Here is a 17,684-nt window from a genome sequence, read left to right on the forward strand (position 1 = left end):
ACACACAACCTTAATTTATCTTATTTTTTATTAAACTTCATTGTTTTTTAATATAAAAAAAATAACTAGATTGTCAAAAAAATGAGTGCTTAATATGCATGTTGTCACGACCTTTTATTAACAGGCTCGAGTCTCTTAAATTATTCATAAAGTTGATTCCTAATAATTTATAAACACTTAGTGGTTTCTCTACTTAAAATTAGTAGTTATGTGTTGAGTGTACCCATATATACAAGAACCGTATAAACACTTATGCCATATCTAAATGTCTTGACTATGATATATAAAACGGTTATCTTACCAACATGTATAACCACCCCTTCTATATATGAATGCTTATGTGAATATGTGATATCACACTTCTCTACTTAAAATGATTAAATACAAGTTTTAAATGTTCCAATTATGTAATATCAAAAGTACACCACAATTATTTAGCTAGTTAATTTAAAGGGGTCCAATAATACAAGCTCAAGAGCTCAACTATAAGAAACTGCCATAGTGCAAGCATGCACTAAACATAGCTTCTCCAAAAGCTTCTTTTATCATATGAAACAAAACATGATGAAGCAATTATGTGTGTTTCTTTGTCACCTTCTTGTGTTCTTTTGCCTTTTTACAATAATACCCTCTGCTTATGGAAGAAAACTTCATAGGAGTTGCAAGAAGCATCACCACACTTATGGAGTTTCTTGTAATTCTACAAACAATTTTAACATTTTATGCTTTGGAGCTAAAGCTAATGGAGTTTCTGATGATTCTAAGGTAAAAACACAACTTGAACTCGTACATTTAGGGTAAACGAACCAATCTGAGCCCAATCTCACTAAGCTCGAGCTTGGCTAGTTTAAGTTAAGAGAGCTCGAGCTCAACTTGTTTGAAACTCTACTTCTATAGGTTGAGTTCGACTGGTGAAATGTTTTTCAAGCTAGACTCAGCTCGATTATTATTTATTCCATTTATACTTATTTTATCGATATGCGTACATGATTCATTAGTGTTTTTGTTTATATATTAATAACTCTCTCTCTGTAAATAGAAAATATACATATTCTTTTTCAATACCATACTCAATTCGAACTTTTAGCAAACCGTTCTCAAATATAACTCACTATATATAATGTATTTACCAACATATATTTTATGTTGACTTTGTGTAGAAACTTGTAGCTGCATGGAATGCTGCATGTAAAGTTGATGGAGGCATTTTGCAAATCCCCTCTAATCACAGGTTTCTTATCAAACCTGTAACCCTTCAAGGCCCATGCATGTCGCATGTCGTTATTCAGGTGATTTCTCTATTTTTAATGGTGGAATTAAGGGTATACATGGCTCGGTTTGGTTAACTTCAGTTTCGGTTAACAACTAGTTCAATACACTTAGGCTTTTACAACAAACATATATAAGTCTTCATGAATATTGAATTCCTTATTACGTTCATCAATGGTATTAATCTTTTTAAAAGTGTAATAATTTGAACTACTCTAGCAGCGACAAGTTAAATATCAAATCAGGGCCATCTCTGAGATTTCGGGTGTCCCAAGCGAGTACTTAAATGAGCGCTCATATATATATTTTTCCCAATGGATCGAACCTATGATAAAAATAATAAAAACAAAGTCGTTATAGCAATAAATAAAACAAAGTTAAATGAATTTCTAGACACTCTTACCATTTTTCGAATCAAAGTATTGATCAATTCTTCATAACTGATACTCCCTAATAAATCGTTTTTGGGTCTTAGTTATTGTGTTAAGTTATGTGTATTGAGATTGAAAAATGGTTGGGTTAAATACTTAAATGTGTATTTATTGGGATGTAAAAAGTTGTTGGGTTAAATGCGCATTATTATTTTTAACTTTTTATATAAACGTATACATAGAAAAATATAAAAAAATTTCAGGCCTAATTAGGTATGGGCTCTAAGCGGTAGCCCATTCTTGCTATACCTCCAAACAGACACAATGTCAAATTACAAGAAAACAACAACATTAGAGATCCGTATTAGCTCAAATTTGATCTGTTAAAGTGTCAATGTATTTATATTTTGTTAATTTATATGACTAGAAAATTAAAAATGAGATGTGACTTACATATAAACAGATAGATGGAACTCTACTAGCACCATCAAAAGTGGGATCATGGTCAAAGTCAAACTTGTATCAGTGGATAAATATCAAATGGGTTCAAAATATTACAATCCAAGGAAGTGGTACCATTGATGGTCAAGGCTGTAATTGGTGGGCCCCCATGGGATCCAAACACACTTTTGATATAAAACCAACGGTAATTATATTATAAAAGATAACAATTATTTGTTATTTTTTTTCCATATTTTTGTGTTAATTAATGTTGTTGTTGAGCTAGGCTTTGAGATTTTACGCAAGCGAAGACGTCTTGGTTCGTGATATCATGATAAAAAACAGCCCACAAGTTCATTTGAAGTTTGATAACTCTCGAGGAGTCAAAGTCAACAATGTTAGTATTTTGGCACCGGGAAATAGCCCGAATACTGATGGGATTCACCTCCAAAACACTCGTGATGTAGAAATCATGCATTCAAATATCGGAACTGGTACGCAATTTTTTTATAATAAAATTTGAATAGTTTTTGGTCTTTCGTTGCAATGCTTTCACCAGCTGTCTTACTGATCATGTCCAACTATATAGCACAATAAGTTAATTTTTATCCTCTTAACATGTTTATTAGTAGATAAAATAACATAAGTTACTTATAGATAAACAAACATTTAAAAAAAAGTTATACAGCTTAAACCTAGATTAGTAAATTTTGTGAGTTAAATAACATTTATTTTTCATGGGGCCTAGTAACTAGTATTCTAGTAAGGGTTTGAGAACCTGACCCAAATAAAGTACAAATTACTAGACCATAGGCCCATAGGTCACTCAAGGCCCAACAAACTTCTATTATCGTAGAGTTGGATAATTATTGATTATGGCTTTTACATAACAGGGGATGATTGTCTCTCCATACAAACCGGATGCTGTAATGTTCACATACATCATATCAACTGTGGTCCTGGACATGGTATAAGGTAACACTAATAATGTCTAATTAAGGATACTATAAGAAACATGTAATTATGAATATCTTGAGTTATTGTTTCATAAATAATATATTTGTTTATATTGATTTTGTGTCCTCAGCATAGGAGGATTAGGAAAGGATAAAAGTGTCGCATGTGTATCCGACATTCTTGTGGAAAATTCGAACATTGAGAACACTTTATACGGAGCAAGAATCAAGACATGGCAGGTAAATACATATACGCTGATATAATTGATATGAAATTACTTGTATTTTAGAAGCGTCTTAATTTTGCTTCGAACTCTTGTTTTTGTTATAGGGCGGAATAGGCTTGGTCAAGAATATAACATTTTCAAATATTCAAGTAACAAATGTTAATTCTCCAATAGTAATCAACCAATACTATTGTGACAAAAGTCTTTGCAAAAACGAAACAGGATCTGTTGCGATAAAAGAAGTGAAATTTGATAAAATAACGGGGAGTTATAGCACTCAACCGATTTATTTAGCTTGTAGCGATGATATTCCGTGTACTGAGATTGATTTATCCGGTATTCAGCTAAAACCTTCGAGAAGGCCCCTAGAAGGATCTCATGTACAACAAGCATTGTGTTATAATTCTTATGGGAGTTCAAATGATCAGTTAGTACCATCTAGCATGAACTATTGTCTAAAAAAGGGTGGTGATGGGGCAATTAATCAAATTTCAAGACTTTCAAATGCAGATTGTTAGTTGAGGGTCTATAGTGTAAAACTGTAAATGTTGAAGGATCAATATAAAAGCTCTATCTCAAGCATTGACTTTGGGCCTGGACCACATGGTGTGCCAAGTCTTTGCTTAGACTTATGGGCCAAGATAGGACAACAATGGCTTTTGTAATTTGTACTACATTGACTATTTGACTACAAGAAAATAAATGTGCCATTGGTTTTCAATTTTGGTCATTGAATTTTAAGGTGTATTATCTCTTTCTTTAAGTTTCAGTTTTTCTTATGATATAAATTTATATTTATAATCTTTGATTATATTTATATGGTGTGAAAAAGTATGAAAATGAACCTACACAACAAAACAAGAAGAAATATACATGAGAATGGGCCATAGGGTATCTTTTAACATTTACACACCAATCTAAACACAAATAATTTCACCTCCTAGATGTACAACTCAAATGTAGACAAATTGGTCTTATCAGTGTCTTATTAACAATCGTTTGTCATATATTGCTTGTCAATTTGTCATATAACGCGATAGAATTCAAAAGTCAATTTCCTAAGGAGGGACGTTGTTGGGATGTCCAAGTGCGTTCAAGAGAAAAGATTCTAATAACTTACGGTTATTCTAAATTTATACCGTGTTTTGCTTATGTAAAATTTGATAAGAGATCTTTTAAAAGAAATATTTAGGAAGACGAGAACTTTAAAGTTTTTGTTCTTCATAAGTTGCGTCATATATCCAAGTATTAGTTTCAAACTAACTTAACCGCCCAATTTATTTTGGTGTAAACTTTTATAAACACGAATATGCAACCAACACATGACCAACTGGTCAACTACATATACAAAGTCACAAAACATATCTAGCCTACAACAATATACAACTTTTAATCATACCATAAAACACAAGTAACCATCAAAGTTTCACCATAAATACACCAAAAGCAAATTCATTAACTTTCTTCACCAAACATCGAACTTGAGAAGAGTGCAAAGTACAATTTTACAACAGTCGAAGGGGTTTCTTTCTCAGATAGAATCGGAACAGATGCACCTTTTTTCCCTCTTTCCCTTCGACTATTTTCCGAAAACTTAAGACTCATTTTATGGAACCCTTGTTCTTTTTCGGCCGCGGTCCATTCGGACAAATAATAATCTTCTTCTGTTACTCCTTTTCTTGGTCCACAAAATAAGCCACCCCATTGTGGGAAGTATATGAAAAGAATTACTAGGGTACAACACATGATCATTACTCCCATTAGGGATATACCTTCTTCTGTTGAGTATCTTGACCCCCTGAAGAATATCACTTGTGTCAAAACAGCCCCTACATTTCCTCCACCACCAGTCATCCCTGATATCACTCCTAATGACCTGAAATAATAAGATTCAATCACTTAGGTCATGCGTAGTGGAATATTTTGGGAGGCGTTTTGAGGCCAAAACTCTCCCAAAACACCATATATATGGATAAGTGTTTTATTTATCAATCTTAGTGGCTCATATGTATTATAGATTTTGTAATGTATAATGTATTATATTATTTAAAAGGATGAATGTATGATAAAGAAAGTGTGACACAAATTAACAACAATAAGGTGTTCATTAAACCGTAAAATTCGAAGCAAGCCAACTGCTTTAGTTGATTAAAATAGTAGATCTGTATGATTAGGTGCACAGTCTATGGCTTGCAAAATTATGTTTACTTGTTTAGCTGACTGCTTGGAATTTAGAATCGGTTGTGTAAATATAACTGACCGTTAATTTTTATTGTTTTTTCTTTCATTTTAAGAATATTAATAATATATATATATATATATATATATATATATATAATATTTTCAAAGTTTACATCCTATAATAATAATAATAATAATTTAAATGTTAAAAAATTTGTGAAGAATTTAAGCCGACACGCAAGAAGTTCAACTTAAATAAGTGGGCTATACTTTAGAGATCCTTTTCATACTTGAAGAAATTGTGTAAAAAGCAAATTCATACTTTGAATGTAAAATATTCCAAGTAAACAAGATTCCTTGTATTTTAAAAAGCTTTTGTCATTTAATTTATACTTAATTAAAAAAATTAAGAGAATGTTATATAGGTCTAATACATATAATTTTCAGAGTCGAGGAATTCTCAAAAACAACCTCTCTTTTTTTTAGATAGATGTAGGGTTTGTTTACATCTCATCCTCTCTAGACCATGTTATATTTTACTGAGTATGGTTGTTGTTTGTTGTAAGTGAACGCTATATATTGTTTTCATAATATATCGTATTATGAAAAGGAGTAAAATGTTTTATACTAACATTTTTTTATTTTTTTTTATAGTTATTAGAATCTAGTATTAGAAAAAATACTAAACATACCTGTCAATATTATTTTCGTATCATATTTGTCGTTTATGAGTGACATGCTAAACACCACAAAAAGTCTATATCATGTCATTTTCTACGAATTTATTGTTAAAACTTAACAATATGCTCAATAGTTTAAAAATAATAAGGAAAAATAGCCTAAAATATCTATGTATATTTATATTGTTACGGTAATACCACGAAAAAAATCAACTATAAAGTCTATAATAGCAAGTGGGTAAGTAAATATACTTTACTAAAGTTGATTATAAAAAAAAGTATACAATCTAGTAATTTTAAAATAAAAATTTACCTGAATAATTACTTTTTATATTAGTCTCAATTTTTAAGAAGTTTGATCACTACTATACTTAGATTGCCTCCAACGCAGGGTGGAGGAGCCCATCAGTATATTCTTGGCTACATGCAACAATGTGCGGAATCCGCAATGTTTATTAATTTTTTTTCTCACATACACAAATAATATAATATATGTTAAAAAAAATGAATTGCGTATGCGAAAAATGAAGGTTTTAATGTGTTTGAGTAAAAAACTGACGTGATATACCGACTAAGGCTGTATGTCGAAAGAATAGCAGTAACGTTATAATCAGTATTATAAAGTATTTTACATGTTTTACATATAGTACGTTGTCTAACATTTAGAAAATCTCTTTTATGTATACATTTGACTAAAAGTTTATTATTCCTTATTTACTCTGAAATTTTAGTTTATTTACCTAAACCAAAGAAATATTAATCAAGTATTAACAAGGTTAATAATACGAACAAACACATACCTACGAGAAACGAACGGAACAACACCAAACGTAAGACCACAAGCAGCTTGAACAAAGACAGAAAACACAAGCATCACGACAACCGACCCGTTCAACGACCCAATCTTCCCTAACAGAAAACACAACAACCCGCCGATCATCTGCACCACCCACAACGTCCATAATCTCCCCCTCATCCCAAACCTCTTCGCCATTAAATCAGACAACATCCCACCCCCAGGCCTTGAGAACAAATTCGCCAACCCAAAACTCGCAGCAATTATTCCCGCGGTATGCAAGTTCACGTCAAATCTGTAGGAAGTATGTTCACTTTTTAATAATTAATGTAATACTAACATAGAGAAAAGCGAAAACCATAAATATAATTTTTAATGAAAATAATAATAACATAGAGAAGAGTGAAAACCATAAATATAATTATTATAATGTTCAAAGTTAGTGAAAACTCATTTTCGCTGTAAATTTTACCTATCATAAAAATATTGCGCAATGATATTATCAATAGTTAATTCCACCCCGAAACAGTATCCGTACGTCAACGCTAAGATCCATCCTCTATAGTTAGTTATTGCATGATAAAACACTTGTGAGAAGTTGTCTTTATGCTTCTCACCGGCTTTCTCAAGCCGAACATAGTTTCCGTCGGGCATGTCTTGCCCGAGGAAAAATATCCCATAAGCACCAAGTGTTTGAAAAAATGCTGGGATAAAAAATGCAATTCGCCACGCGGTGAATTTTGTGGAACCGATATTGGTTTGAATTAATGAGTACACAAGTGGCATGATAAGCTGTGTGGCGCCTCCTCCGAGGTTACCCCACCCGCCTGAAAGCCCATTCGCGGTCCCCACCACATTTGGGGAGAACATGGAACTCATCCAAAATTGGGTGGACACGAATGTGGCTAAAGAAAACCCGGTAAAAAACCTGACCATTAAAAAGGTTGCGGGCGAGTTAGCGATCGCGCTAAGGTAAACCGCAGGTGCGGTGAGGAGAATAAGGGAAGACGAGGCGAGACGGGGACCGAATAGGTCGCACGCGGTCCCCATCGCCACACGGGCGAAAACCGCCCCGGACACTGCGGCAATCCCAGCGTTGCCGATGTCCGTGGCGGTTAAGTTAAGATTGTCTCGGATGATTGGGAGGAGTGGTGGGGCCGCGAAAGTGGAGACGAAACACGAGAAAAATGATATCCAGGAGAGGTGGAACGCGCGCATGTGAGGAGTAGCGATTGAAAATAAGCGAAACTCGGTGGCTTTGTGTTCGGAGTCGACTGGAAGAGCGAATTTCCGGTCATTGTAATCCGAGTTATGAGAAATTTCCATTATTGGTATGTGAAGTATAGTATAATAAAAACTGAAAAGCTCACAAAGTTTATATAAGGCAAACACAAGATACAATAAAGGGCTTTTGCTGAATATAGTAAAGTTAGTTGTAGCAAAAAAACAAAGAGTTGGTTTTGTGTTTTTTAGGTGGTGTTTTTGTGTGAGGAAATCGGCAGAGGTATAACTGGGTATATGGCTATATGTAGTAATAATAATAATGTGATTCGGAAAACTGTGAAGGCATGGGTTTGGCCTTTGAGATTGGTGAAAGTTTGAAGGTTTTGTTTTTATTGACTTGTTGGTATTTGTGGTCACACTCACATGTGGAAAAATAGCCTAGTAACTCAGGGAGATACAAATATGTTTATTTTACTGACGGATTTCTTATATTTAGAAATTTGGAGAATCGTGTTACCTTATTCTGACAATATTATGTTGTCTTAATTTGTCCATGCTGGTTTTAGAGTTTGGCTTGGACGTTCCTCGGGAAACCATACCGCCCACTGCTACTTGACAGTTCTTGTGTCGCCACAAGAGCATAAATTTCTGACGTAACACACGGTAGGACAAAAACCCGGGTGGGCTTGGAATTCGAACTGACAACCTTGCACAATGCATAACTCAAATTCTTCATTACCATAATCGAACTTAGGTCTTCATTGGAGAATCCAAGTCTCCTACCACTAGGCCATAAGTGGGAGATACAAATATGTAAAGAGTATAATTCAAATAAATATAACTTGGTAATAAGTTATTTGAGAGATCTTCATACAACTACACAAGGTACTATTTTGGTATCATGTATAATTAGAAAAACTGAGTTTAATACTATAATCATTAGTAATAATAATAATGACAATAATAATAGTATTAGTAAAGGCCCATACTCATATATGTTTTATTTGTCCATAGTGAAACTTGAAGTTATAATTTTAAACAAAATTAAAGCTTTACGTGAGTTCATACAACTTCAAACTAGCAAACTAATATTTTTATGCTTGCAGTTAAAACATAACTATGAGTCATTTCAAATGATTTTGATGGCAAAATTCAGGTGGTAAATTATTATTATCCTTTTTTGAAAATATGGAATTATTTTAAAATAAACATTAATATAGTGATGATATAAACGATGAGAATTGAACCGATGTGATATTATTAATTTTAACAAAATCATAGGTTTGAAAATGAAAACAAAATGCTAAAATTTAAAAAAATGTAACTTTGGAGAATACAAGTCATTGATATAGATTTTCCATTGTTTTCCTCAAGCATTTGCAAATATTAAAGGCATATCCTTCTAGCGTTTGAAACATTATTATCATTCTTGGATATTTCACATGTCGTGGGTTGGAGTCCCGCTTGAACGTTTTGTTCCGGGTTGTCTTCCTGGTTATGAGTTTCCTTTTAGGTAGGTGAGACGGGTTATCACGTTCTAATAATGAAAAGATGGTTCATTTGCTAAGGAGATACCGAGTCTAGAGAGATACCGAGTGTATGTGTCTTTACTGGGAAAAAAAAGATAATGCTATATCCTAATTTCGTAGTTCCTTAACACAAAATTTTAATCATATGTTTTCTATCCATACATTCACAATGTATTTTTATAATTTCCAATATCTAAATTTCGTTTCTAATATTTTCATTTTGAGTCTATCAAAACACATAAAATATTCAATATATATGTAGAATAATAATAAAGTTCAACGAAATGGTATATCTAGCCTACATTAATATTACATATTTTCTCAAATCATGCTTGAAACATATTGTATCTCAAATCATGCTTAAATCATATTGTACATTACTATATTATGTATTAAAACTTGTATTTTAGAAAAATATGTATTTGCTTAAGTTTAGAGAGGAATATATACAATTATTTTTAAAAATGAAAAAAAGGACAGATTTATTAGTCCATTGACATTGATCAACGAAATATACCTCCTTTCACTTTCGTCGTTGTCTTCCAAATCAAAGAGCCCCATTAAGTGAGTATTCTGCGAGAAAAGAGAGGATGGCAACTTTTCTTATCTATCTATTATCGTAAATGAAGATAAGTGAGAGCTCACTGACTGCATCTTCTAAGAAAGGTTGGAAGAAGAAATAGAATCTCCTTTCGAGTTCGAGAAAGTGTCCTATCCTTCAATATCATGATTGGGTCGACCATGCCAGATCATGAGTGAAATATCATGTCCGGGTCGACCAGGCCAGATCATGAGTGAAATATCATGTTCGGGTCGACCAGGCCAGATCATGAGTGAATAGAAAATAAAAAATGTACATAACAGTTCCAGCTGAAATACTTGGAATAATTCTACCACTTTTATCTGGAGTAGCCTTTTTAGTGCTAGCTGAACATAAAGTAATGGTTTTTATGCAACGTCGAAAGAGTCCTGACGAGTGATGTAGTGAAATCTTTTGAATTGTTACAACCTCTAAAAGATGGTTTTAAATTGATTATAAAATAACCTATTTCACTTAGCTAAAAAAAATAAAACTATACTACATGTGAACTATTTTTTGAAAGTAAGTTTGGTCTATCTTCTGTGGATGAGATGTAGCGTGAAGTAATGGGCTTGAATTGCATGTATTTCATGCATTTGACTTTTTTAGATGTTGCGTAGATTCTTTTTTCCAAGGTTCAAGGTTATTTAAGATTCTTCTTTGTGAAAAAAACAAAGAAAAACCAATTATATAATAATGATATTAGTAAAGTAATTTGCCTAATCACCATTAAAAAGATTATAATAATTATATTTTACCTTTTTACAGTAAATGGTAAAACAAAAAAAACTTAGACATGTGTAGTCATAACTTTTCACCTCTAGACGTTACGTGACGTCAGTCAAAATTATAAATTTTTACAAAAAGAGGGTGTAGTCATAACTCTATCTATAACACCACACACAACACCACAACTTTACCCATAACACTGAAAAGGGTGGGGGGGGGGGGAGATAAGGGAGTTATGGGCCATAACTTTACTTATAACTCTCCTATACACAACATTTAAAAAAAAATCAAACAAATAAATTCTTTAAATTAGAAAAAAAATCACTTCAGATATAATGAAATAAATCATTATTTTAATATTAATAATATTATCCATGACAAATGAATTTAAATGTGATTGGGAAATGTAAAAGGTATATTAATTATTAAATGAAGATATTCAACAAGACTTTGAAGAATGAGAAAAAGAATACGAAAACATTTTCATAATATAATAATCACAAAGTTATATGCATGGTTAATCTTGGTGGTGGAATGAAAATTATTGGGACCATGATTAAAATTATATGTATGTTTAAAACGTAAATGATGTAAGAGACATTTTTTAGATATAGTTTTAACAAAATCTCCCGTTTTAAAATTATAAATAAAATGATTATTTTGTTAACTATACCACATACAATAGGCAAATGAACATATAAGTTACCTAGCGTAGTACTCGAAAAACTAAATATTGATCCAATGATATGGTAGTTCTCAAAATTAAACATTTGTTGTTTAGTAAGAAGATTTTTGAAATAAAATACAAAACATGCATGAAAGTAAATAAACTACACATAAACATTAAACATGACAGGTAATCAATCAAAGACGGATATCACATTGGCTCTAAAACCCTTTGATGTATACAACGAAATCACTAACACGGCTAGTTGGTGCGACTAAAAGCATGCTTGGAGCGATTATGCTTTTATTAGACGAAAATCTCCTAGTTACGGGTAGTGAGAATCACAACTTGTTGTGAGACCGGATGACAAGCATGTTAGGGTTCTTTTAAGATGGAGTTAAGTCTTAAAGAACTCGATTGTAGAGTCACGGCCATGACCATCGTCAAACATATATCAAACATGAGAAGGCGTGTATGGACAATCAACATGTGTTTTGTTCCTTTTACATTTGATACTTTTGATTTCCTCACGTCTGAAGTGGTGGAGCTACTTGCCGAATCTAGCAGGTCATGTATGGTAATTTTTTGACTTTAAGACCATCAAGGTAGTTTTTAAAAGACTTGCTTTTGCAATTCAGAAAAAACTGGTATCGAAGCTTGTTGTCCCTTTGTTTTCAATATGTAATGGTGATGTTTAAGTTTTATCATTAAAAAACTCATATAAAAAATAACATTTCAAACTTACAGTATTTATTTATAATATTGATTTATAATGTTGACAAAATATGGATCAAGAAATAGATAAAACATTTACCGGTTCAACATGTTGACGTCATAACTGAACATCCCAAAAAAGGCGGTTTCCAATAATCAATGTGTCGGTTATATATAGGGGTTCCCACTTCAATAGAAGAACATTAAGTGTCACTAGACTAAAGTTGATACACCACATACATGTCTAGATAGGGTCGGAGCAAAATAAGCCGGTTCTTATTAAATTACTTTGTACAATAGTTAGAACTTACAACTATGTTGCATAAAGGTCTACATAAATGTAACAAATGTTTCTCATTTTAATTTTTTGTATCAACATTCCTTAACGTATAGATCTCACCGATCTTGTGTATATGTTTATCGCATCAATCAATTAAACATTGTCAAAGTTACATGAGTTTATGCTTTTTCTTTATCCTTTTGTTTCATCCTCACATTGCCGAGCACACATAACTTATATAATTTTACTTGATAAAAAATCTCACAACTCAATTGATAAAATGAATAAAAGGTAATTTTGAATCCGTCATTAGTATTAATATTTTATCATACACTAAACATTTAACACCAATAATATGTACAACTAAACTATAGACACTGTTTTTTATCATACACTAAACATTTAACACTAATAACATATAGTACAACCAAACTATAAACACTTTTTTTTTAAGATTCGTCGTTGACAATGAATATTCAAACCTATACACGGAGTTAGCTTTGGAATGTGATTGTGGCATTAAACTTTAAACAAAGTCAACTAGTGTAAAAATAATAAAAAAAAACTCACAACTCAATTGATAAAAATCATAAAATGAATAAAAAGTAATTTTGAATCCCTCGTCAGTATTATTATTTTATCATACACTAAACATTTGACACTAATGATATACAGTACAACTAAACTATAAATATTGTTTTTTTATCATACACTAAACATTTAACACTAATAATATATAGTACAACTAAACTATAAACATTGTGTTTTTTAATATTCGTCGTTGACAATGAATATTCGAACCAATACATAGAGTTTGCTTTGGAATGTGACTGTGGCATTAAACTTTAAACACAGTCAACTAGTGTAATAAAAAAAACTCACAACTCAATTGATAAAATGAATAAAACGTAATTTTAAATCCCTCATCAGTATTATTATTTTATCATACACTAAACATAACACTAATAATATATAGTCCAACTAAACTACGAACACTACTTTTTTTCTAAGATTCGTCGTTGACAATGAACATTCGAACCAATACATAGGGTTTACTTTGGAATCTGATTGTCGCATTAAACTTTTAATAAAGTCAACTAGTATAATAAAAAAGCAACAACATGGTAATTGTGGATTTGAACACTCTACTATGAAAATTGGAAGAGTAAAATACTATATTGGTTAAGTATTTGAATTTAATTAGATACATATTAATGTTTAATATGCACAATATAGTTGTGAACCTGATTTAGTAAAAGAAAAATAACTATAGTTAGCATTGAACTCTATAGCGATGAAAATATATGTCCATTATCTATTCAGAAACTAAAATATTGTTGGCCGGATAAAGCGATAACATTATCCGGTAAGGAACCAATAAAGAAATAGTCGTTTCAGGAAATCTTATTTTAGAAACCTCATTTAGAGTGACGACCCGTAACTAATTCAATGACGACATATGAACAAAGTGTCTTTTCAGAATCGACAAACGCTCATAGTTTAAAAAATTTTATTTTGAATGGTGAGCCTATGTGAATATTAATTTCACAAAACTTCAACATTTCAAATGGTTGTAAAGGTTGATTTAAACCTAGCTAGAAAAGTTATTATTACGAGATTTAAAGTTTTACCGGTTTATATACCTACATGAAATTCGAGAATCAATACTTATAATACTTGAATACTCTATAAAGATGAGATCGGATGTGAGATAAGTTTTACCATCATGTATTAGACCAAGAGTAGTAAACTTTATTAGACGATTAGTTATTATCCTTAACTATTTTAACCGTAAGTTATAATAGTCAAACAATGAATTTGGAATCATAAAATCTAAATATTCTAAAATCCTAAAAGACAATAATATTAAAGATTGAAAACATTACCACTACAGTAATGTTTGAACATTAAAATGAGATAAAATAATCATATATTAATAATCGTTAGAAAAAAATATATGAAAGCATGGTGTTGCAAATTAGACTTTGTGAATTAAGAACATACTCACGAGTTGCTAATTCACATATTGAAGGGTTAAAGGTTAACAAAATTGACCAGATGGTTAATTTAGTCATATGGTATTCCAAGTTTCCGAGTACATAAGCTATCTCAAATTCTGCATATTAAGCAATACATGACAAGGTTGTCTCTAAAAATCATTGAATTTTTGAAGTCGAAAACGAAAAACTTTTAGACCTTAAGTAAAAAGAATTTTTGTTGGGTTATTATAAAAATTAATTTAGAAAAAAAAAACTTAAATAAGTTGAGTAATTAAATCTAAACATTAAACATACATATTTTTTTTCATAAAAAGATATTAAAAATATAAAAATTTCGGGCATAGCGGGGTAAACGGGTTGGGGGCTGTCAACCACCCCGTCCTCCTATCCAAGCCAATCATATCAAGGATGTGAGAGCCCCCCATTCTAGTATTTTTTTTCTTGTTGTGGTTTCCATTTGTTTGTTTGAAAAATGTCGCTTATGTTCACTGAACTGGAGTAGCTGCGACTGATGGACCTTTGTTTTGACTGAATGTGGCTATCTGGGACTCATGGGAAGATCAACGAGGTAAGTCCCTCATTCTAGTCTTTTTTTTTGCTTATTGTGGTATTCATTTGTTCGTTTGGGCTTCCATTTGTTCGCTTGAAAAGTGTTTGTAACATCCTCAAAATTTCGATCCAAATTTGTCAATTAAGTAAAGTTGAAGGATCAAAAATATTCTCAAAGACAAGTAATGGAAAATTTTAAATAAGTAAATGGGAAAATCTGATAAAATCATCCCATAAATTCATCCTACATGGAAATATAGAAGAAAGTGAAAGCATTCCACATGTGTATAAATAAGAAAAATAAAGATCCATCATAGAATAACCAAAAATGCCAAACCAATAAAGTTCAAGGACTGAAAATGAAAAACCTTGGCTGAGTGATGTTAGCGCCTTGTGAAGATCTTAGCCTAGTGATGTTAGCACTACTCTAAGATCGACAAACAATAACCGACTTAAGGAGATTTTAGAGCTACGCGAAGATCACAAACAAGATCTTAGCGCCGCGCGAAGGAGCTAGTTTTCTCCTATAAATAGGGGGTTATGGGATCGAGCCTCTTCATCCCAAAAACACACTAGCTTTCGTATAATTAACCTAGAAATCCGTGCCCAACTTTCTCGGCCAACCGACGACTCGTTTTTTTGAAGAACGTGCAAGAAACAAAGTTATAAAGTTTTGATGGTATAGACTCTCGTACGCAATATAGAGTAGAAGCGCTGCTCGTAAAAAACTTAGGTGTACAAACTCCGGATACCCGTATAAGGTAGGGGTTCTATCTAAGTTATTATTTTATTATTATATCATGGCTTAGACCCTAGTCGGGGGTATAGCCTAGACCTTGATCAAGATTTATAAATGCAAAGGTTATAGATAAAATAATTGTTCCTTATAATTAAGAAACATAGAATTTTATATACGGATATAGTTAAAATATTGCTTATTCAAGATTAAGAAACATAAGCTTTTACATACAAAGGGTATAGTTAAAATGTTTCTTCACGATTAAGAAACGTAAAAAATTATATGAAAGGATATAACCATATAAGTGTTTCTTCATGACTAAGAAACATAAAATTTTACATACAAGGATTATAGTCAGATTGACGTTTCTTCTTGAAAAAGAAACTTATTATAGATGTTTTTTCATGAAGAAGAAACTCGGTACATAATTAGCAAATAAAGGGAAAGAATTCAGATCTAAATATTTTATTCAATTAAATGATCAATCAAGGTTTAAAGCTATTAAAACTAGACTAAAGGTCTGCAGCCGGATCAAGAAACGATTCGGATATTTATATAAACCTATTTTATTATATATTAATCATCATTCATTCACAAAGGTTTTCAAACGAGATCATCACATCATTCAGAACAGGCAATCACGGGTGAATATGTTAAACATTTTCAGTCAAAAGCATATTTATACTCTTAAAGATGAACGGGTTGTTTATCTTGAAAAAAGTCAATCAAAAGTTCACACAAAGATTTAAAAATGTTATAATACAAAAAAGAAAATAAAAGCAACTCAAACCGATTACACATGTGTCTGGACCCAAACATAACTGAACAAGACAACATGTTAGAATCAGTCATAGGGATGAGCATGGTACCGGACCGGTACCGACCGGTCCCGATCCCGAAAATCCCTAATTCTTGGTACCGGTCCCGGTACCGAAATATTCGGTTCGGTACCCGTACAGTACCGGTACCGGGACGGTACCGGGATTATACCGGTACCGGAGGTAAAAAATCGGGAAATACCGGTACCGTACCGTACCGATCCCAAAACTTAAAACTTTGGTACCGATTCAGTACCGACGGTACCAATACGGTACCGGTACCAATCGGTACCAATTGGGCAACATCTCCCAGAGAACTCTTGAATTGTGTGTTAATGGCAGTGGTACAAAATCCCGGGAATAGTAGACATTTCCGCTGAGCTTGTACAGAAAACTATATTTGTATTGTATGTTACGGACCGAAACCATTGCAAGGTATGAGACTTGTCCCACATCGGTTGTATGGGCAACTGATGTGGGGTTTATAAGCCAAATGGGTTCCCTCACCTATCAGACTAGTCTTTTGGGTTGAGTTCTTCTGTTTGGCTTGTAACATTGGTATCAGAGCCAACCTCGGAGTGGTGGCCCACGGAGTGGTGGCCTGGAGGAAGCCAGCCGTGACCAACGTGGCCGTGACCAACGAAGACTCGAAGTGGTGGCCCACAGAGTGGTGGCCTGGAGTGAGCCAGCCGTGATCAACGTGGCCGTGACCAACGAGGACGTTGGCCCTTAAGGAGAGTGCACTGTTACGGACTGAAACCATTGCAAGGTATGAGACTTGTCTCACATCGGTTGTATGGGCAACTGACGTGGGGTTTATAAGCCAAATGGGTTCCCTCACCTATCAGACTAGTCTTTTGGGTTGAGTTCTTCTGTTTGGCTTGTAACATTATAACTACAATTTATATGTTTTTAGAGTCATGCGTGTTTACCT

The 17,684-nt window shown here is 32.6% G+C and overlaps 2 protein-coding genes across 2 annotated transcripts; one reads left to right on the plus strand and one right to left on the minus strand.

Moving 5' to 3' along the window:
- The first annotated feature begins 365 nt into the window (after positions 1-365).
- Positions 366-3,988, plus strand: LOC143616490 (polygalacturonase At1g48100-like). The gene is made up of 7 exons (XM_077089308.1): positions 366-765; positions 1,161-1,289; positions 2,104-2,286; positions 2,368-2,575; positions 2,975-3,056; positions 3,169-3,277; positions 3,369-3,988. The coding sequence occupies exons 1-7, from the start codon at positions 550-552 to the stop codon at positions 3,780-3,782; spliced, it is 1,341 nt and encodes a 446-aa protein (XP_076945423.1). The 5' UTR covers positions 366-549; the 3' UTR covers positions 3,783-3,988.
- A 490-nt stretch (positions 3,989-4,478) lies between these two features.
- On the minus strand, positions 4,479-8,418 carry LOC143616488 (high affinity nitrate transporter 2.5-like). Its single transcript, XM_077089305.1, has 3 exons — positions 7,394-8,418; positions 6,926-7,216; positions 4,479-5,140 (listed from the first exon to the last, which is right to left on the minus strand). The coding sequence occupies exons 1-3, from the start codon at positions 8,245-8,247 to the stop codon at positions 4,720-4,722; spliced, it is 1,566 nt and encodes a 521-aa protein (XP_076945420.1). The 5' UTR covers positions 8,248-8,418; the 3' UTR covers positions 4,479-4,719.
- Positions 8,419-17,684: the final 9,266 nt, after the last annotated feature.

This window comes from Bidens hawaiensis, unplaced genomic scaffold (genome assembly GCF_021521415.1).
Source record: "Bidens hawaiensis isolate Kalapana, Puna unplaced genomic scaffold, B.hawaiensis_p1.1 tig00047580_1, whole genome shotgun sequence".
Taxonomy (NCBI): Eukaryota; Viridiplantae; Streptophyta; class Magnoliopsida; order Asterales; family Asteraceae; genus Bidens; species Bidens hawaiensis.

Excerpts from the sequence above, each read along its gene's own strand:
- LOC143616488 (XM_077089305.1), bottom strand. The coding sequence starts at position 8,247 with ATGGAAATTTCTCATAACTCGGATTACAATGACCGGAAATTCGCTCTT. Across the intron at positions 7,217-7,393 it reads GCGCAATATTTTTATGATAG|ATTTGACGTGAACTTGCATA; the intron begins GTAAAATTTACA and ends TACTTCCTACAG. Across the intron at positions 5,141-6,925 it reads GTTCCGTTCGTTTCTCGTAG|GTCATTAGGAGTGATATCAG; the intron begins GTATGTGTTTGT and ends TTATTATTTCAG.
- LOC143616490 (XM_077089308.1), top strand. The coding sequence starts at position 550 with ATGAAACAAAACATGATGAAGCAATTATGTGTGTTTCTTTGTCACCTT. Across the intron at positions 766-1,160 it reads GAGTTTCTGATGATTCTAAG|AAACTTGTAGCTGCATGGAA; the intron begins GTAAAAACACAA and ends GACTTTGTGTAG. Across the intron at positions 2,576-2,974 it reads GCATTCAAATATCGGAACTG|GGGATGATTGTCTCTCCATA; the intron begins GTACGCAATTTT and ends TTTACATAACAG.